Below are 20,673 nucleotides of genomic sequence, written 5' to 3'. Positions count from 1 at the left end.
TTTCGTGTAAAATACTTTTTAAAAAATTGAGTGGCATTCCGATGTGTTTCTTGTAAAAGTTCCTTTAAAAATCGACTGGTGCATGAATTAGCAATCTCAACAACCACCGGATCAAAATAAAGACAACATCACTCTTTGAATCTTCATTATGATTTGCCAACATATGTAATTGATATTTCATTTCCTATGTTGTAAAATTATTTCAAATGTGCGGCCCCAAATGCTAAAGTTTCTCCAATGTTTATCATTTTGTCTTGCAGGTTAAAACATAATATGGCACCAGTATAAAACAACAAGTAGACATGATAGCACTCCGCCAAAAGAAATAAAACCAGTCAAACATTTTATTAAACACTACAAATTTAGAAATTCAGTTTTCAAGCACTATAATCGTTGTATCTCCCAGAAATCAAACTACGACGGAAAATCAAATTGGTTCGTGCATAAAATGTTGATTTGCATGAATGTTTATATATCAATGAAAAAATGTAAAGTTTATACGCTATTTTTTCCTAATAATTTGGTTAGTGGTGATACAAAAATCTGGAAGAATTGTAAAATTTTAGTTAGATAATAGTTGACATATATAATATTGAAAAAATAATGATAATACTTTGAAATAATCGAAAGTAGTTTAGAAAGAATTCAAATTCCTTTGTTACAAAAATATAATCGGATGCATTTTTTGATTAATTCTTTCTATTTTCTAAAAAATAAGAACCTGAATACTTTTGGCATAAACTATTAAGGTGGTTCAACATTCACCATGCAAACAAAGAATTACCAAGGTTAGGAATCTCCTTAGAATTAAAAATAGACTAACAAATACCAAATCACTTTAAGAAATCTTAAATTATTATCTTCTTTTGCAATCCTATGCATAAAGTGTTTTACAAAATAGTTCGTGCCGGAGGCACGGGTCATGCCTAGTACATATACATTTTACAATTACTGATGATAAAGACTCTTTAGGTTCACCGTGTTCGCAATATTGGTTATGTTGCTTCAAGATAATACCACGACCGTCGTTTGTTCACCCAACGATGCTAGTAGTTGGGCAGAGAGATGGAAACCAAATTCATGACATTTTGGTAATTAGCATTTCTGTAACTCCCTAGTTGCAGAAACAGAGGCCAAAATTCCATTGAAAATCAACAAAATCATATATGTCAGTTGAATGAAAGATTCAAATCTTTAACGCTATTTCATTTGCACAAGAGTAAGAAGCATTTTGCTCCATCCTATGCAGTATCCTGTGAGTGAGGAGCAACGTTAGCCGACCCACAAGCATCTTTGAACCAGCATAGATTCTAAGTACTTTATCAGCCATTTTAGGCGGAAACATTTCTCGGATAAATGTTTTTAATTCTGTTAACGAGTATTGATCGCTGTCGAGTCTCAGTATATTTGTGATGAACCTCTGCACCACCTCAATCCCTTTCATAATACTTCCCCATATCCGCCCCTTCGTTCCCCATTTCTGCATCGGAAATACTTCTTTGTTAGCATAAGGTTTCTTGATCATGCCACTTCCTGTTTTGGATAGAATAGCAATGTTAGTCTAATAGGTCTAAGTTGATCTCAGAATCCCCTTGTTTCACAATCACAAGTAGAAATTTTTATTAGTTGTAAATTTTGTGACAGCTAAGTTTTGTATACGGCATAAACTATACGACCCCCATTAAAAGAAAAAAATTTATTGACCTTCGACATCTAACAGAAACGATGGGGAGGAATCGAGTTCCTGCCAGGCTCCATCACTACGACATACTTGAACGATGAACTTGATACTCGAAATACCACTGGGAACCTCGAGATCCGATACATAAAAGGCTTGAACTCGTGCCACACCTAGATACTCCTTGGGTCCTTCGGTCTTTTGGTCTGAAGCTTCTTTCGTTATTCTGCAGACATAGATATTGTACTTATGGAAGGACGAGCCTTGGTCCTTTTTTAACCTCCAAAAGATCTTTAAGCTCAAAGTCTTGCTCAAGTTAGAATCTGATTTAACCCAAGATATGTATTGGCCCTCGACTACCCATGAAGTAGATGGTAGAAAGCTCAAGTTCTCGTCTGAAGTTCTAATGGCGAGATGACCCAACGATGCACAATATTCATTCTGGGAAGCTTTAGTTCCTTCTGACCTGGGATCTTGCTCTGAAGTCGAGTCACTAATCTCTGGTTTTGACTTGTAACAAACCATGTGAATATCTGTTAAAGTATAACCATTCATTGCAATGCTACTCTCCTGTATGGCCCATGGCGGACCCGGGGATTCTGTTTCCAACTTCGCAACTCGAAGTGGCATAATAACTTTATCGAATTTGCTTGCAAACTGGTTCAAGGTGATCAAGGTGTCTCCTGAGGCAGCAAGAAGTACGGACATTCTCGTACTTGTGTTATTGGCAAATACAAGAGAGAGGCCCACGAGAGATCTTCCATCTGATCTCACCTGTATGAATATCCCGAGTTGAGTTCTAATGGTCGAACTTTAATGACGAAAAATGGGGGAATGAAATACAAAGAGCCACTTTAATCTTCGAACTTACAGAGTATGTAATATGAATGGGCAGATTTTCCAAAGGTAACTCCCCTCGGAAAAGCCTTGTTGTGACATATGCATTGCCCTGAAGAGTTCCTTTAGCTGTGATGCTCCCTCCTCCATTATAAGATGGATTCTTGAAACTACGAAAAGCAAGAAACATTAAATTTTAAGAAAAGAAAGAGAATTGAGACATAAGAGATCTGAAGTTCCGAAGTCAATTTTACAAGACCGAAGAAGGTAAAAGGTGAGTAATAAAACCAATTTGAATTGGAATTATCTCAGTGCCGGGTGGTCGGCTTAGTAACCAAATGCATATAATGTACATAGAAACTTTTGCAATACTGAATGCTCCATACGCCCTTCGGTTGAATTAGCAAATTCTGAGATCTTGATTTTTTGTCCCAAAAATAAAACATCAGTCAGCCTAATCTGTCTGATTCGCTGATTATTTCAGTTCAACACATATGATAGTTTGAATCATAGCAAGTTGAGAGGGCCATTTTTGTCTTGCTAAACTTCTCTAAGTACATCCAGGATGAAAGATACAGGTTATCTGTTTAAAATGTACACAATAATACGAATAAGAAAAGACACTTACTCAACCAGCACTTGAATAGTGGAAAGATCCATAGACTTGTCAAGGACAGGCTGTAACAAATAAAAACAGTGTCTAATTAGTGCTATTATATGATTATTTTTCCAGTGAACTCAGCAAAATCAATTATCTTCATTTAATACTAACAATGATAGCGCGCTCATGTTCAATTAATCAAACAATAGGAGAATTCCGACATGAAGACTTTTGCCATCACCGTATTTAAGAATTCAGTTGTTCATAAAATGGTCAATAAAAATATCATCAAATTGAACAAAGACTAAAAAAGGCAAACTGCATACTTGAAAGGTTTGGCAAGAAAGGTTGCACCATGGATTATTTGATACTTGCTGTCCATCAACTGAAAAGTGATAACCATGGCCCTGGAAACATAAAGAAACGTAATTAGAATTTAGAACTTCACTGAAGCAATTACAATACCTAATACTTCTTAGGTAATTACAGCTTTCTCTGTTATAAGAAGACATAAGTTCAGAATGAAAGATGCAAAATTGTCAGAGCAAAATCAGAGGGCTTTCAAAAGGTGAATGCACATTACAAAAAACCGTACCATATGCTCAAAGATTTATACACAAAAGATTTTACAGTTTGTATGGTGTGTACAGGATAGATCCATCAATGACATACACGTTTTGTCTCATAGACCATTCAAGAAATTTTATAAGATTCATGCCCTTAGGTTTCTATAATATTTTTCAAGTACATATAAGAGGATGTACTGATCTCTTGGCGAATTCCTACAATTTCTATTGCGAATTGGTAAAAACAACAATTATTACAAATAGTTCTGCTCCTCTAAAGAGCTGTGACACTTCATGTGAAAATCTCCCAAATTATTTTAGTTATGGCTTATGCTGAAAGAGAATTATATATCTGAGAGCCAGGGTAGTGGGTAAACACAAGGAACTGTATGGACATTGGCACATTAGATTTGGTGTCCAAAAAGAATTTCAGTTAAGAATGTCACAGACAAAAGTTCATATGTTCTTGTTTCTTACATGAAGCATTCATTCTCTTAGTCACTTCAGCATTTTGGTGAAATAAACATCGTAATTAATCGGTAAAACTTAAATCCCCAGAGCTTTTTTCATGTTACTATTATATAAAAAAAAACATATATAACCAATACAAGTCGATATAAAGTTGCAACCTGATCAAAGTTCGAATAGAAGGGCAGCACTTTCGGGTAGTGCTGAAGCATTCCCCATGATTTCTCAACAAGGCCCCACCAACTGCAAGCAAACCACATATGTGACCGTCATGGCTATCAAATAATTGAGCATGATCTATATGATGATTAGCGAAACTTTTGTGTTCATGAATGCTATGATATTCCTCTTCCATGCTGTACTAATTTGTTTTTGGGTGTTAGTGACTACGAATATAAGCGGAGAAAACCACAAAGAGTGATAATCTGCTCTGGATCTTAGCCATCTAAAACTACGCCTTTGCCCCTGTGATGGTCCTGCTGGAAATGTTGAACTCATGATATGACATTGATGTGATGTCACATCTAGGGTTCACTTTGCACTTAAAGAGCTTCTCTTAAGACTAGGGGGAACCAAGTTCTGAAAAACAATAGAAGAACCTCTATTTGGTTTAAGAGTTATGAATTACACTACCGTATTTCAGGAATATTGTGAAAAGATCAGCATAACTGGCAAGAACTATTAGTAACAAATTAGTGACATCTAGTGTGAGGTACGTTAACAATTTTCAGATGATTTGCAAATATAGGTAAAAAAAAAACAGTTGCATTACCGATTTTGAGCAGTTTGAAAATCAGGTGGTTCCTTATTTTCGTACACCCATCCAGGGGCAAAAATGGCAGCTGAGACATCATCCTTCTTTATTACATCAAGTGCAACATTTGTCTGGTGACCGTACAATAGAATACAATCAGTTTCCATCCTAGTGATATAAAAAAACATGCTGAATAATTAAACAGTACTACAGAATTTATAAATAAGCTTCCGCATTTGCTTCATCTATAAAATCACATCGAAAGCTTGATTACAAAAAGTTAGACAAGGATATGTTACAGTTGTACTGGTACCAATAGACAGATCACCACGGTTTCATTAGCTAAATATCAAGTATAGTGTGTATTTTACAAAGCTAAAGGAATATTCTGATATAGAATAGAAAAATAAGAATGAAAGGTAGTAGCATATATGTCTGATTAAGGGAAACTACTCTCCTGTCAGATATCAGATCTTTGTTTGTCTTAGGGACTCGAAGATTATTTACTCTTACTTTCGACGTGACTACGACTTCCAACTCCAGTCAGCCCTATAACTGGTCATGATGATGTCAATATTAATAATATTAAGTTTTTAACCAGTTAGCATAACTGTGATTTATAAACTCCTATAATTCTTAAAACAACAAATTGACAAGAACAAGAAAGTACAAGGGATTAAGGGGTAAGTGAAAGCAGATACATGAGCGAACAATTTGAATTATAACGTACTGTCCATTGTCCACCTCCATATGTATTCCGTCCGAAAACATCGATCCCCATGTAAACATCAAATTTGCGGTCACCAGCAACAGTAGCTGAAAGCTTTGGGTAATCTTGCTACACAAAATGGCAACATTTATTTGATTTTCAGATCAGTCAGTATAATGGAGTAGGAATATTGGAAATACATAGTAATGACCAGACATCAGAACCTTCATTCTGGAAAAAAAAATTACCTTCCACGTATAGTTTACAAATATGCCATCACATATATCAAAGAAAGGTTTATTTTTGTCATTTAGTTGATCTTGCCAGCTGAGATCACCGTCTACAGTCACACTGTCATACCTGCAATATCCAATGTGTTTGATTTCATTTAGAACCCAAGGATTTTATCATCACGGATAATTTAATTATTGAGGGAGGATAAACAGAACCGCCTAACAATCACCATATGACCAAAGACCCAGGCATGGAAGAGTGCATCGTCTGAGTCAAATGACCAACAAATTCCTCCAAATTCGGGATTTGTTTCACATCCAGTTTAACCTCGATGTTGATCTGCAAGTTATACTTTCATGTCAAAGATAGACCATCGCAAGAAAGTATTTTCAACAATTTTTTATAACAAATCACTTCATAAATTTCACAACTTTTTTCTCTGTACTAATTTCGCTTTCAGTTTCCATATTTCCTGGAACAAAAATATCATAAAATATTCTAAAAATAATGAACAGGTGAATCAATTTCTAGGTCTACTAACTATGTGATAAAGAAAGAATAAAAGAGTGTAATGGGTTAGACATATATGAATCTCTGACTAAGTTCCTGAATGTAGCTCAACTGTTAGATTCTCCATGAAATGGAACAGATCAACAGAAACTAAAGTCCAATTAAAATGACTATTGTTAATAGTCATAAAGTAGGAAAATGCCAGAACTCGTCAAAACATTGAATCCACTGAACCACATAGCACATTGACCACACCCAAGCTCCAGATTTCCGAAGAGCTTTGTATATGCAAAATGCGATCCCCATTCCTAAGATCAGAATATTTTGTGAAATGTGTAGATCAATGTCCAGGTTCAAAACTAACTAATCTTAGACATTCCGAAGCTTCTTAAGATTTTCAGGTGGATTACGCCTTAAAACTGTCGATAGAGATATGTGAAAATTTATCAAAGAAGAAGATGCAAATTACCAGCCAACCATCAAAGCCCAAGGCAACAGCAAGTTCCGTCAACCGATCAGCATACCTTTGAGCGGATTCTTTTGTTGATAACAGTTCATTACAAATAACTCTTCCTTCATCCCACTCCGCGATAAATGTTCCCAGTACCTTTCAAGAGCACGCAAATCAAATATCAGAAGCAAAATGTAAAGAAAATTGCAGACGATTTCTCGCTTTCATCTCTACACAAACAAACTATGCAGTTGGAATCCCCTGATCCACCCGAGTCACTCATGGATCAGAACAGGATCAGGGGTAGACCCAGCCGACCCATGCCGATTTCAGAGTCAATTTTATATATAATGTGTGCAATCTATGCATAAGAATGTAAATAACTATAACTATATGCCTAGTTTGAAGGGTGACTGATCCCAAGACAGGGAATCAGAACCTTTGGCTAGCCGGTCCCGTTTGCTTAGCAAACAATTCCGAGACGGGGGATCGGAATCTTGGCTAGCCGGTCCCGTCCGAACTGCTTGGCAAACCAGAAGCTACAAACTGCCAAAAGTTAAATCAGCCCAAAGGCCAGAAAAGACATCTGTAAGTAATCTGTACCCTCTTAAAATAGTTCTGAATTTAAACAAGTGCTAGGCAAAACTAAACAGCTCTTAATCTAACTTATTAAGACACAATAAAGAACTCACAACACTAAGTCAAGAACAAAAAAATAAGTAAAGAACATCAATCTCAAAAATTGAAACCCAAAATCAGGATATACCTTAACACCATGAGTGTGGGCAGAATTAATCCAACCAGGAGGAGGAATTGTGACAAGATTATGAGAGAAATAAACAAAAACATCCATCAAATGCCAATGCCATATAGCATATGCTCCTTCATGACTCCCTCCTTGAACCCATTTATCATCTTCAGTATACCCACCCATCATATCATGACAAACCAAAACCCTAGGACGATTAGGCAAAACATGATAAGACCCAAATGATGAAGAAGGAAGAGAAACAGAAGATTTGTTAAATGGGTAGTGAAAAGAATTGAAGTAAGATCTTGAATCAAGATCTTTAAGATTCTTAATTGGGTATGAAATGGGTAGAGAGGGTTGTAATGGATTAAAAGGAAGAGATGGGTCGATCAGTATTGAGGAATGATCTGATTCTAGTTGTTGATTTTGATTGTCTAGTAGTAAATCCATAGTGGATGAGAAAATATTTTCTATGTGTCTGAGAAAGTTTCTTGCTGAAATTAGGGTTTCTCGTTTTATATAGAGACGAAGATAAGATGTCATTGATGGTGGTAAGATCCAGAAAAGTCAGTTTTGTATTCATTTCTGGATTAATTTAAGTGATGATGACTTTATTTTTTGAAGTTTTCTGTTTTAGGTTAAGAACAGAACCAAGTTCGATGATTGATTAATGGTGGGAAAAATATTTTCCCGCTTTTAATCTCGTGACGGATTTCGGCTTGTTTTCTATCAAATATCCGCTTGTTTTTTTACTCTTTACAAACAAAAAGAATAGTATGTATTGGCCAACCGATTTTAAGACAATTGGTCTATATACATACAACTGACTATACAATATCTTACTTGGCTTGGTTCATTGGCTTTAGTGGGTCGAATTGTCCGTGGTCGGCCCATTTTGACTGGACTGTGCGGGGCGACCATGTTTGTGACACGCTAGGCCGTCCCGTGCATTGATTTGGGAACTCGGGTTGGGGTAGGTGTGCTAGTCTCTCCTATCTAGATATGGGCCAACTCGTGTTGGCTTGAACTCAAACCAAGCTGGTCTTTTCTTCAATATCACCATCTCAGTTCTCACATTACATAACCAACATATCTTTCTCACAAACACTCACATCTAGAATTTGCATATTTCGGAGTCTAGAGTTATAGAGACAATGGAGAGAGGAACGAGAAATGTGGTGACAGTAGTGGTTAGTGACGATGTTGGGGTGGTAACGGTGATGCGAGATGGTGGTGTGGTGGTGAAGATAAGAGAGAAGAAGAAAAGGGTGATTGAATTGTTTTCTTAAGTTGAAAATCGTTATCAAATGGGTGGTCGTCTCTCGATGAATCATTCCGACGAGAAAAAGAAAGAGAAAGACATAGAGGAAGCCTTTTTAAATGAAGGATAAAAAAAATTGAAGGAAAATATTTTGTTAAATCTAACCAACAAAATCACATTCTTAGAAGCCAAACTGGAATGTTGGATAAATATGAGCCCCAAATTTTCCACTTGTCCCTATGGGAGACCAATTTGGAATTAACCCCATAAAAAAGTAATAGTCTAACAGAAGTCCCTAAGAGTTTTATTAAATTTTCTTGAGCAGTAAGTAAGATGAGAGTTTATTACAACAACAACATAAGATAGATTAACCTACTCTTTTAACAACAAAGGGAAAACAGATAACTATTTAACTTGGTACATTCAATACTAATTCTGGTGAGGAGTCAAGCTTCTGGGAAGTCCCATCAGTAGCACAAACTTGAATGATAAATTTGACACTTGATATACCGGCCGGAACTACCATATCCGATACATAAAATGAACTCACTTGAGCTACTCCTATGTATTCCTTAGCTTCTACGATCTTCTGTTTCCCCATTTTGCTTGCATATATATTGTACTTCGGAAATGTTAATGAATCATGTTCATTTTTCAGCTTCCACATGATCTTAAGGCTCAAACTCTTGCTTCCTTCAGAGTTTGATTGAGTCCATGACATGTTTTCACTCTTAACTTCCCATGAACTAGTTGGTGGAAATATGAAGTTCTGGTCTGAAGTTTTAATGGTGAGATGACCAAGTGATGCACTGAATTCTGGTTTAGGATCTTGCTGTAGTTTGTAACAGACCATTTGAATCTCTGTTAAAGTATGTTCTTTCATTGAAATGCTTCCCTTCTGAACGACCCATCCACCTAACTTAGTGCTACCCCCCTCAGCTTCTCTTTCCAACTTGGTATCGGAATTTGCCATTATAACTTGATCGAATTTGCTTGCTAATTGATTCATGGTGAGTAAGGCATCTCCGGCGGAACCAATAAGGACCGATTTTTTCTCCCCGGACTTAGAAACGAATAAAAACGAGAGGCCTAGTTTAGAGCTCCCATCTAATTTCACCTGCATTGGTAAGATGAATCCGTTACTATTCCTAGTAACTTAAATTAAGAAATTAATAATCTTTGTCAAAGAAACATTCGAACCGACTAAAAATGGTTGGTTCCATTAGCATTATCCCACGTCGCTTGGGCATTAGAATTCGCAAAGTAGATGAGTCTTGCACAATCCAATCCTTGTAAGCCGGATTTCAAAGAGAGTTAGGCCCAATGGGCTCTAACATGGTACTAAAGCTAGTGTTTTAGCGATGGGTGAGGACTTAGTAACCTTAGCTCTACGTGGAGGAGAGTGTTGCGTGACTTCAGCCCTACTATTGAGGGGAGATATAGCAGTGTCCCACATCGTCTGGGCATTATAATTTGCAAAGCAGATAAGCCTTGGGCAATCCTTTCTTTATAAGCCGATTTTCAAGGAGAGATAGGCCCAATGGGCTCTAACAAATTCAAGGTGGTCTTTTGTTTTTATAAGATTTTTACGAAGGATGTATTAACTTACAGAAAATGTAACATGAATTAGTTTTTCTTGTAAAGGTAGCTTCCCTTGGAAAATGCTTCTTGTGAAGTTTGCTGTGCCTTCAAGAGTTCCTTTCGCTGTGATATTCCCTCCTCCATTATAAGAAACACCTTTGAAACTACGAACATAAGCAAGGGGTTCATTGAATTCACATACTTAAAAGAAGTCTATTGTTCGAAGTTAATTTGGTTGACGTTAAACCCGTTAAGATTTGGATAAGCGAAGATAAAGTATTACTAACTTACTCAACAATCACTTGAATATTATCGGTCGAAGGGTTAGAATCGCCGAGGACAGGCTGTGAATAATAAGAAAGTACACAAACAATAAAATGGTCGTTCGTCTTTTAGAAAACAAGAGTTTAAGTGAAACAATAGCTCTGTTTGACACATACTTGGAAGGTTTGGCAAGACATGTTACACCAAGAATTATTTGATACTTGTCGTCCATCAACAGAAAAACGGTAACCATGACCCTGGAAAATTTAGAGGTATCGGTTAAACTTCGCCTTTTAAGTTATTAAAATCTAACAGAAGTACTGGAAGTTCGGAAAAGAAGATGTTGTATGAACTTGGAACCTGATCAAAGTTTGAGTAGAAGGGTAGCATGTTCGGGTAGCTTTGAAGAATCCCCCATGATTCCTCAACAAGCTTCCACCAACTGCGAAATCGAAACCAGGTTTTTAGCTTCAAAGATAACAAACATCAACAACATTACTTGGCTTGACAAAAAGTAGCCTGAATGGCCTGACAAGGCATATTTTACACATGATGTCAACAAATTGCCTTGTTCGGGCCATCGGACTCTTTTTGTCAGGCCAAATAGCATTTACTTTCCGAAACAGTTATGATACTCAAAAGTGATAGTGTCGGTTGTGTTATAGAATCCGTATTTGACAAAACAGAAACATTACCGGTTTTGAGCAGTCTGAAAATCAGGTGGCTCATTATTTTCGTACACCCATCCAGGGGCAAAAATGGCAGCCGATACATCATCCTTCTTTAGTACATCAAGAGCAACATTTGTCTGATAACAAGAGAGTTTATAGGAAGAATTAAGTAAAAATCCGTATATATTTTCTAAAGAACTCCATGTTAGGACATTAGGACTTACGCTCCATTTTCCACCACCAAACGTTCCCCTCCCGAAAATATCAATGCCAAAGTAAACATCAAACTTCCGCTGGCCAGCGACAGTAGCTGACATTTTTGGATAGTTTTCCTGCACCAAGTGCCATTTTTTTGTATCTTTTAGATAAGTCGGTAAGAATAGACTATAGAGTTCAGATGAAAGGATAAACCGAAAAAAGATGATCGTAACATATCAAATATGAGAAAGAGAATCATGTTACCTCCCACCAATAATTCAAAAATATACCGTCACATAAATCGAAGAAAGGTTTATTCTTGTCGTTTAGTTGATTTTGATAACCGATATAGCCATTTATAGTCACACTATCGTACCTACATTATACAATAGTGTTCAATTAAAACGATAAATCTCAAAGGAAGCATATATGTGGACGAATTAATCAATCTGCCATAGCTCTTACCATATAACCAAAGATCCAGGCTTGGAAGAATGCATCTTTTGAGTCAAACGACTAACAAATTCTTTCATGTTTGGGATTCGTCTGGCACCCACACTAACCTCAATATTGAGCTGAAAGTAATACTCTTATGTCAATCCATATCGACCGAAAATATATTTCTATATTAAGATCATCAGAAAATAAGTATATAAAAGTACAAACCTTGATTAATATACGCCTTTCTACTATACTTTAACGTACTTCTATATTGAGATCAATAGGGATCAGCAGTATCTCTAAACTAAATCCCATTACACGTATTCAAGACATATAATAGAAGCTCAGAACCGCTATGTAAATTGAAGACATAAAGCAACGGTTTCCAAGCAGAACCATTTCTGTAGATACCACTGATGGTTAAAACCGTTGCCAAAGGTCTAAATTAGCTAATGGTGGCCAACAGCGTGTCAACCCGTTTTTGGCCCGACACAAGACATTTTGATGGCGGGTCAACACGGCACAGCTCGTGCCTTGTTGAACCATGACGGGCCTGGGATTTGGGGTTCCCAAACGTATTGGGCCTAGTGAATGACCTGCAATGGCCGGGCTGTCGCAACGGGGTGTAAGTTTGCACACAGCACGACTAAATGTCGTGCTGACGGTTCTTTAGCACAAGAACGCCCTGGCATACTGACGTTTTCGTGGCACGGTTCTTTAGCGCGCCAACAACTCAACAAGACACGACACATTGGAATACTACCTACAAATATTTAACAGATTTTAGACATTTACCAGCCAACCATCAAAACCCAAGGAAACAGCAAGCTCAGCTAAAAGATCAGCATACATATGAGCAGATTCTTTTGTTGATAGTACTTGTTTGAGAATAGCCTTTCCTTCACTTGATTCAGTGATGAATGTTCCCAATACCTTATAAACCAGAAAAAAACACATAATCAAAATTTGATCTTTGAGTAAACTAGAAATCTTAATTGAAACCATAAATCAGAAATTACCTGAACACCATGAATGTGGGCAGAATTAATCCAACCAGGAGGAGGAATGGTGACAAGATTATGAGAGAAATAAACAAAAACATCCATCAAATGCCAATGCCATATAGCATATGCTCCTCCATTACTCCCTCCTTGAACCCATTTATCATCTTCAGTATACCCACCTTTCATGTCATGGCAAACTAAAATCCTAGGACGATTAGCCAAACCAGAGGAAGAAGGAAGTGGAATTGAAGCAACATTGAATGGGTAGTGGAAAGATTTGAAGTATGATTTTGATTCTAAGTCTTTGAGATTTTTAATGGGGTAAGAAAGTGGTAAAGATGGTTTTGAAGGATCAAATGGAAGAGGAGATGGAACAGAATCCATGATGAAAAACAGAGAGTTTAGAAGAAAATGAAGTACTAGTAAGTGTTGTTTAGATGAAGAAAATGGGTAAGGTTATTTTTTCATTTTATAGTGAGTAGTTTGGGAACACCAATCATATGACTTAATGTTTACCAAGAAGAAACCACATGACTTGTAATCTCAATTTACACATTGTAATCGTCTAAGTCATCTCTCACCTACTCCATTGACTTCCTTCAAGTAATAATTGTAAGATTGGTGGATGGCTAGTGCCCTGTGCACAAACCTCACAAAGTTTGTACAAACACAAAGTTGGTTCTATTACTTCCGAGAGTCCGAATCAGGGCTAGTGTCAGATCTGCTCATATAGACCAAAACGCCTATAACGTCCGAATTGGCCCAAATATATGTAACTAGGCCTAGTCAAGCCAAAAAAATTGGAGTTCTTTTCTGAGAAATGCTAGGAAAGAAAGAAACTTCATACAGAATCTAGGCATAAATCGGATGTAGCTTTCTTCCTCTGATTGGGGAGCAGAAGTGGATACAAATCACTCGAAGTTCCAATGATGGGAAGCCACATTGGATTTCTGCAATGTCTGCTCGAGATACTTATTCCCTAGCACTACAATATTTTTCTTCTTTTTTCTCCAAACTTCTCATCTTATTGTTCAAATTATCAATAATTCAAAACTTACAATAAACTTGTCATAATATATTACTCCAATGCCCAGCATATGATGAAAACACAAATCCAAACATGAAGTATTCACATATTTATATCTTTTATCGAAATTGTAAAATTCGAAACCTGATCTCTCTGGTGGGGAGACATATATGTTACCAGTCAACCAAAGTGAACTTCGCAGAATTCACATATATATTTCGAACAGTCTTGACGAAACTTCAAAGGAAATGAAAAAGAAGTAAAAGATTTACAGAAGGGGGAAAAAAGAACAAGGATTTGCTCTGACCACTGAGTACTTCAGGGAGTTCTTCTGTATAATCTGTTAGTTAAGTTCTACAGTCAGTAGTAAAGCTGTAGAGGAAGAGTTCATATCAGTTTCATTACCCCGAACCGGCCCATTAGAAAGCCTCTCATCTTTCATGATCATACGGAACGATCTTCCTTCGTCTTCTTCAACTATATTCCTCAAAACATCGTCATCGATATTCTCTACCTTCATTTGAGATGAATCTTCTACTCCTTTACCCACAAAAATCATCCTCGAAACCCAATCTTTCCACTCTGTTTTGTTGTGTTTTGTTTCCTCTACCGTCCCCGACGATAAAAGCTGGTATACATACACCATTCTCTCCTGGCCTGGTCGAAATGCCCGACCAACTGCTTGCTTTATCTTGGAAGGATTCCACTCTGAATCTAACAAAACTACTCGAGAAGCAGCGGTTAAACTAATTCCTTCACCACAAGCACCAATTGAAGCTAGCAATACTTGAGAAACTGCAGATTCTTCGAACTTATCTATCACCCTTTTACGTTCGTATAACAATTGATCTCCATGAAGAATCAACACTTCATTCCCCTCTTCCCAACTAAATATTCTTGAAAATATCTCGACGAAAAACTTAATGGGTGCAATGTTCCTGCAGAACATCAACACTTTTTCTCTCTTCATAATACATCTATGCACAAGGTTAATGACAAACCTCACCTTTGGGCCTCTTGTAACATCGAACTTATCTTTCTCGAGTTCTTCTATTTGATCAGGACTGAAGTATCTATCGACACAGTCTAAGCTTTTTATCAACCAAGGATGTATTGACACTAGAGTGGTCAATAGCTCTAACTCGAGAGGATATCTCGAACCCATCCCAAACATTTGGAGCTTTGACAGAGCATTTTCTTGTATTGCAGTTGGTTTTATCAATAATGTATAAGCTTCCAAGCCTGGAAGTCTATCAGAAACTCCACCTTCATAGACATCTATAAACCTATTTGTTAACTTCTTTAGTCTGAATAGACCTCTCCTTCTATCTTTTGCTACTTTTGAGTTAATCCTCTTGCCAATCTTATCGACAAAGATTTTTCTTGCTACTTTTACCTTAGATGTGATTCTCTTCTTCCCATTTCGATATATTTGACGATCTCGGTCTAGTTCCCTAAGCACTTCAGAGATAAAGCGTGGTCTCGCCAAGCAAAGGGTGTTGAAATATTCTTCGAAATTGTTCTGAAATAACGTTCCTGAGAGCAAAATCCGTATATCTGTTTTCACTTCCATCAAGCTTTTCCTCAACCTTGAATTAGTACTTCTGGGGTTGTGCCCTTCATCAAGTATCAAAATCCCGGGACTCTCCCGTAAAACTCCTGCCATATATCTCCAGTACTCGAGCTTTGATTTTTCTCGCATCATAGAAAAAAATGAAGGGTAACTCATAAGAAGAACGCTTGGATGGTCATGCCATTTCCGCAATTTTTCCAAGCAATCTATAGCATGCATCACATCTTGGTTCAGTCTTCGGTCCCCAGTAGATTCACCAATGGTTTGATTCTGAAGTTCGATATTATAGTTTCTTCGTGAATGGATTTGGTAAATTGGAATTGAGACATCCCATTTCTTGATTTCTTTTTCCCAAGCATAGAGAGTCGTATTTGGAGCAAGAATGAGTGGACGTTTTCTAGGAAACAATCTCAAATAGCTTACAAGGAATGAGATCACGAGCAAAGTTTTTCCGGCTCCTGGAGAATGAGATATTACACAACCACCTGCTCTCTTATGTGGGACTTCCATATCTGCTGGAAGTAAAGAACCAGCAATATTTCTCCAAATGAATTCAAAAGCTTTCTTTTGGTGAACGTGTAACTTGTTTTTCAGGTCCGGTATCAATGCCCAAACACTCTCACTCTCATCTTCTAATAAGTGGCTCTCTTGGGTGGTTGGAGTTTTAAAAATATCCAACTCCGTATTGCCAGAATTTGCACAAGCCAATTCAGTTGTTGGGCTCAACTGATGCATTTCTTTGACCCAACCAATATTTTGCAGCTACAAGGAAAAAAATGCAGATAAAGTCAAATTTATCTGTAAGGGTGTTCATCTCGATATACCCAAGGGCCAAGAAAGTCAATTTTTAGACATTGATGGGTACCTTAATGAAAAATTGTACGAAATACAAAAAACAAAATCTGAGTCAAAAAGTTCACTTACAAATTGTGGTAACACGTATTTTATTTCGGTGATCACACATTTGCATAATTGACATACAACCCCGATTTCTTCTTCCATTTTTAACTCATGTTGGCATGATGAATCATCGCCTTTTCTTGATTTTTCGGTAACGTCTTTGGAGAACTCAACAATAGCTGTCTGAAAATTGAAGAAGTTGTAAAGCCACAAGCATATATATACTATGGACCGATATTACGTACCTACAACCAAAAAAGGTATGCAAATGCTGAAGGCATATACCTGACTTTCTTCGAGGAAATTAAGTGCATTCATTGAGAGTTCCATCTCTTTCCACAAAGAATCAAGCTCTTGATCTTCTTCTGATATCTTATCATTATTAACAACAGATTCGAAGCACAAATCCCTCCATCTTTTAGGAGGTTCAGTTTCGTGAATATTTTGCCATTGAGAAAATGAATCTGATTGATGTTTTGCAATCTCCGCGTTTATGTTATTCATGCACCTCTTTATCACTCTCCTATACTCTCTCGAATTATAAAATTTCCTTTTGTAGTAGTTAGCATCAAAAGATCTTCTTCTCTTTCGAGGACCAAAAGCCTCCGACCTTTTGCTTCTAAGTTCATTATGAAATGTGTTCTCCTCAAATTTTCTTTCCAAGTTTTTGCTCCCATACATATTCCTCATTTCTACATGTTCGGCACCACTAATACCACATTTCGAAGACAACTTACCTATTAAATTTTTCAAAATTATCTGGTCAGATGGGTGAAACTTTAGGCGTGAGACGGGAGATTTTGTTGTCCGTTGAGAAATAACCGAGACAGAGGATGATGTAGCACGGCCAGCACGTGAAATTTGCTCTAACTTTGGCTCTCTATCTGCCATTTTACGAACATTATCATGGTTTACCCTCTCACTAGTTACACCTGATTGTTCCTTGCTCGAGTCTATCTTCATTTGGCTTAATGTCATCTCCAATTCAAAGTCACTATCACAATCTGTCTTTTCACCATCACTAAGCTGTTCCTTCCAAAAGTCATCCTGCTGCCACCATGGTAATGGTAATGGTATTTCGGCTTCTTTTCTCGCTCTCTTTATAACCCAATCTTCAGATCCAACAAACCGTTCGGGTTGTACCTTTGGACGTTTTGACCGCCTTAATTCTAGAAATTCATCTGTATTGCGGTCGTCACGGTTATCTTCATCGAGGGTGATTTGTGGGATAGGTGTTACTTCTGGGATCTCCATCTCAAATGTTTGGACAATGGGTCTCAAAACTCCTTCTACTATCTGGAAATTGATTGCCTTGCCAATCCTATTAGAGCCTAAAGAACATAAATCTTGACCATCTTCAAAATATTGATAGACCATCTTCTTTTGCACTGATATGAAATCAAACCTGGAGAATTTTAACATGGATGTGACAAGAAACCACGAAACATCAGACAAGAATTGACAGCGAAATAATTTAGCTTCATTCCTAGAAGGAGAATCCTTAGAAGAAGACCACCGAAAGTACTCATTCTCACAAGGTATTCGGGCAAGTTGTTGAAGGATTGTAATATCGTCGATTGATACTTCCTGTATCTCCTTGTTAAGTGTGCTTCGTTCTATAACGAGAGAGTGATGATTTACGTATAAGTTTACATAAAACCGGCATGTACATCCATTTTCATGAGGCGTTCTCTCGATTGATTTAATTTTAGCATCGGACCAAACCTAGAAAAGGAAATCATAGGTTAACGAGCGTCAAGTATGAGTCAAATTCAGCTTTAAAAAAAGAACCCAAGAGCTCCGAAACACAAAGAGTAATTTGCTATACTTTGCCTGAATGAGCTTCACTTGAACTGGTAGAAGCTACACATACATCTAAACCAGGCCTTAAGAAACAGATACAATCAGCTAAACTTGCTTTCCTCGACCTCAATCTTATGTTGCTGTTAGGAAAATTATCAATGGGGTCGAACTCAGGCGGCTCAAAATGCACGGTTATCCCCCCATCCTTAATTCCTAACTTCTTTACAGTCCACCATGACCCATCATAAAATGCTTCAAAAGCTGCAGTTTACATCCGAATTTCATAGTGAATGACCAAATGGAAGCTTCAAATTAGATTCTACGAATGTCGTAAGAGGTTGAAAGTGTTTGTACTTACGATTTGCATCGAGGGGATGTTTGATTTTATTTGAAGAGTATCGTCTCTTCATGATTAGTCCCCCCTCCCCAATTAGGATCTACCCCAACTTAAATCTGCATTAAAAAAACCAATGGAGTAAATGAAGCTAAACCCACTTTGATTTTCTTTCTAACAATAATAAATGATACTACTTGAAACAAAAATAAAATGATGACTTCTACTTCACCCAAAGAACAAAACATCAAGAAACATAAGCTGAAGTTAATCAGTTCTACCAATTCATAACAAAAACCCATAGATTCAACAATATCAAACAACATTTTTCCTAAAACCCATTTCAGAATCCACATTAAAACCTCAAAATTTGCCTTGATTTAATAGTTTAAACTACTACCTGATACATATTGACTGTTATTCCAGCTCCAGATGATCAGAATCCTAATACCACCTGAGAAAATGATCCCCCCCCCCCCCCAAGAATGAGCTGAAGCTAGACAAAACCCATGAAAAATGGAAGCTACCCGTGTATAAGATCAACTAAACTTAGAAAGAGAAAGCCATGAAAAATGCAGTGAGAGTGAAACAGTAATCATATCATCATACCTTAAAAGGAGGGTCAGATTCCGGCAGACTGCCGCCGGAAAGTAAATATAATAAAGGGTGATTTTAGATCTCTTATTAAACAGAGAAATTTGTACGGGAAGAAGGAAAAAAGGGGAAGTGAAGGCATCAAAAAAAGCACAGACAATCAGTCACAGGAGGTTAGAGAGAGAAAGTGAGTGGGGGATTTTAGTTCAGTTTTCTACTCCTGGAATTGGGTAATAGGAAGTTCTTTCTAAAAGTCCCCTTCAGTAATCTTACTGGCGCCCTTAAAGGAGAAAAATTTGGGGGGATTTATAAGTGGATATGAGTGTGTATAGTAGTAATGTGAAGCGCCAATAGAAAACCCCAAGGTCTCAATAGTTGTGCCAAATTAGCCACGCAAAAAAATGTTGTCACAAATCACACGTGGTGTAATGTCCTCGTTAAGACCTATTAATTTGTCAACTTGTCAACAAAATCTGATTGGTTCAAATTCATAAAAGTTTATTCTGACATCTTAATTACACCCCCTTCCTTTCCTGATGTAATAAGCATCTTCTTCTTTTTCTTGTTCTACTAGTATTTTAGCTTTGCATTTATGGGTGCCAGTAGATTTCATTAGCTTCAAATAGAATAGAGAATCAACCATTTCCTAATTTAGATGCCAATAAAGTTCGATCCTTTTTAGGATTTAGTTGGAAACTTAAATAGTAATGTATTCATTTATTACAAAACTAGTACTAAGATATTATGTGCTGGGTGAGAAGATGGCACAAAAGGAACCATATTTAACTAGTAGAGTTCGGAAATCTTCTTCACTTGGCCACTCACAAAAATGACCTATAACTTCTATCCTTTTGTCGAAAAAGAGACTTGTAACCTACAAGAGATGAGGTAATAAATCTAAGGGAAATGTTATACACACTTACCATTCTTACCTTTTCTTTTGCCAGTCCAATAAGGAACTAGTAGAAGGGAAATTTTATCTATAAACACGTTTTTTACATTACGCGTACACATGACTCTCCACATGCACCATTTAACACATTTAACTATACACACATACAGGGACGGAACTACAGCTAGGTCAAAGGGGGCCATGGCCCCCCTCGACCTAGCCGTAGTGGTTCACGTTGTAACCCCAAGTCACTGTGGTTACGGTATTAGTTCAAGTAATACGCAAGTTACAACAACACAGTGTAAATGGCTCGCTGGTAGAACTACTTGTTTATCACCTACCTGGCCTAGGTTCAATCCCTAAGAATGGCAATTTCTTTTTCTTTTTGCAATATGTGTTCGTTTTCACTTTTCTAAGAGTGTTTGAAATATATACCATCCAAGTTCTCTTACAAATTTCTCAAAAAAAAAAATCTCTTACAAATTTTAATAAATGATATTACTTAGTCTTGTTAAATATTTTTAGTAGGGAACTTGAATTTATTACACATTACCATTTTTTTTTTGAAAAC

The 20,673-nt window shown here is 37.0% G+C and overlaps 3 protein-coding genes across 11 annotated transcripts; all 3 read right to left on the bottom strand.

Annotated features, from left to right (window-relative positions):
• Window positions 1–833: 833 nt before the first annotated feature.
• LOC147565388 (cytosolic endo-beta-N-acetylglucosaminidase 1-like) lies at window positions 834–8,647 on the bottom strand. Of its 4 annotated transcripts, none has more exons than XM_086651875.1 (12): window positions 7,575–8,647; window positions 6,827–6,964; window positions 6,077–6,186; window positions 5,862–5,973; window positions 5,606–5,742; window positions 4,923–5,072; window positions 4,312–4,393; window positions 3,443–3,523; window positions 3,144–3,193; window positions 2,550–2,685; window positions 1,705–2,452; window positions 834–1,533 (listed from the first exon to the last, which is right to left on the bottom strand). In XM_086651875.1, the coding sequence occupies exons 1-12, from the start codon at window positions 8,100–8,102 to the stop codon at window positions 1,187–1,189; spliced, it is 2,619 nt and encodes an 872-aa protein (XP_086508001.1). In that variant the 5' UTR covers window positions 8,103–8,647; the 3' UTR covers window positions 834–1,186. The 4 variants fall into 4 exon arrangements, with proteins under 4 accessions (XP_086508001.1, XP_086508002.1, XP_086508003.1 ...); XM_086651876.1 differs by having other exon boundaries at window positions 4,923–5,035; window positions 5,635–5,742; XM_086651877.1 differs by having other exon boundaries at window positions 834–1,480; window positions 4,923–5,035; window positions 5,635–5,742.
• A 456-nt stretch (window positions 8,648–9,103) lies between these two features.
• LOC147565387 (cytosolic endo-beta-N-acetylglucosaminidase 1-like) lies at window positions 9,104–15,144 on the bottom strand. 2 transcript variants are annotated; one of them, XM_086651874.1, is made up of 11 exons: window positions 12,995–15,144; window positions 12,771–12,908; window positions 12,000–12,109; window positions 11,799–11,910; window positions 11,561–11,668; window positions 11,361–11,473; window positions 11,026–11,107; window positions 10,842–10,922; window positions 10,693–10,745; window positions 10,430–10,565; window positions 9,104–9,937 (listed from the first exon to the last, which is right to left on the bottom strand). In XM_086651874.1, exons 1-11 carry the CDS (start codon window positions 13,361–13,363, stop codon window positions 9,230–9,232), a joined length of 2,010 nt encoding a protein of 669 aa, XP_086508000.1. In that variant the 5' UTR covers window positions 13,364–15,144; the 3' UTR covers window positions 9,104–9,229. The 2 variants fall into 2 exon arrangements, with proteins under 2 accessions (XP_086508000.1, XP_086507999.1); XM_086651873.1 differs by having other exon boundaries at window positions 11,361–11,668; window positions 12,995–13,516.
• On the bottom strand, window positions 14,034–19,442 carry LOC147565386 (SNF2 domain-containing protein CLASSY 1-like). 5 transcript variants are annotated; one of them, XM_086651871.1, is made up of 7 exons: window positions 19,226–19,442; window positions 19,017–19,070; window positions 18,641–18,735; window positions 18,308–18,543; window positions 16,765–18,204; window positions 16,504–16,662; window positions 14,034–16,341 (listed from the first exon to the last, which is right to left on the bottom strand). In XM_086651871.1, exons 3-7 carry the CDS (start codon window positions 18,690–18,692, stop codon window positions 14,350–14,352), a joined length of 3,879 nt encoding a protein of 1,292 aa, XP_086507997.1. In that variant the 5' UTR covers window positions 18,693–18,735; window positions 19,017–19,070; window positions 19,226–19,442; the 3' UTR covers window positions 14,034–14,349. The 5 variants fall into 5 exon arrangements, with proteins under 5 accessions (XP_086507997.1, XP_086507995.1, XP_086507996.1 ...); XM_086651869.1 differs by having other exon boundaries at window positions 19,017–19,139; window positions 19,226–19,437; XM_086651870.1 differs by having other exon boundaries at window positions 19,017–19,106; window positions 19,226–19,426.
• Window positions 19,443–20,673: the final 1,231 nt, after the last annotated feature.

This window comes from Eschscholzia californica, unplaced genomic scaffold (assembly GCF_041429995.1).
Source record: "Eschscholzia californica isolate CP2 unplaced genomic scaffold, dmEscCali1.0.p SCAF_1, whole genome shotgun sequence".
Lineage (NCBI taxonomy): Eukaryota > Viridiplantae > Streptophyta > Magnoliopsida > Ranunculales > Papaveraceae > Eschscholzia > Eschscholzia californica.
Note: the sequence above shows the minus strand (reverse complement) of the source record. Positions and strands in the feature narration are given on the sequence as shown.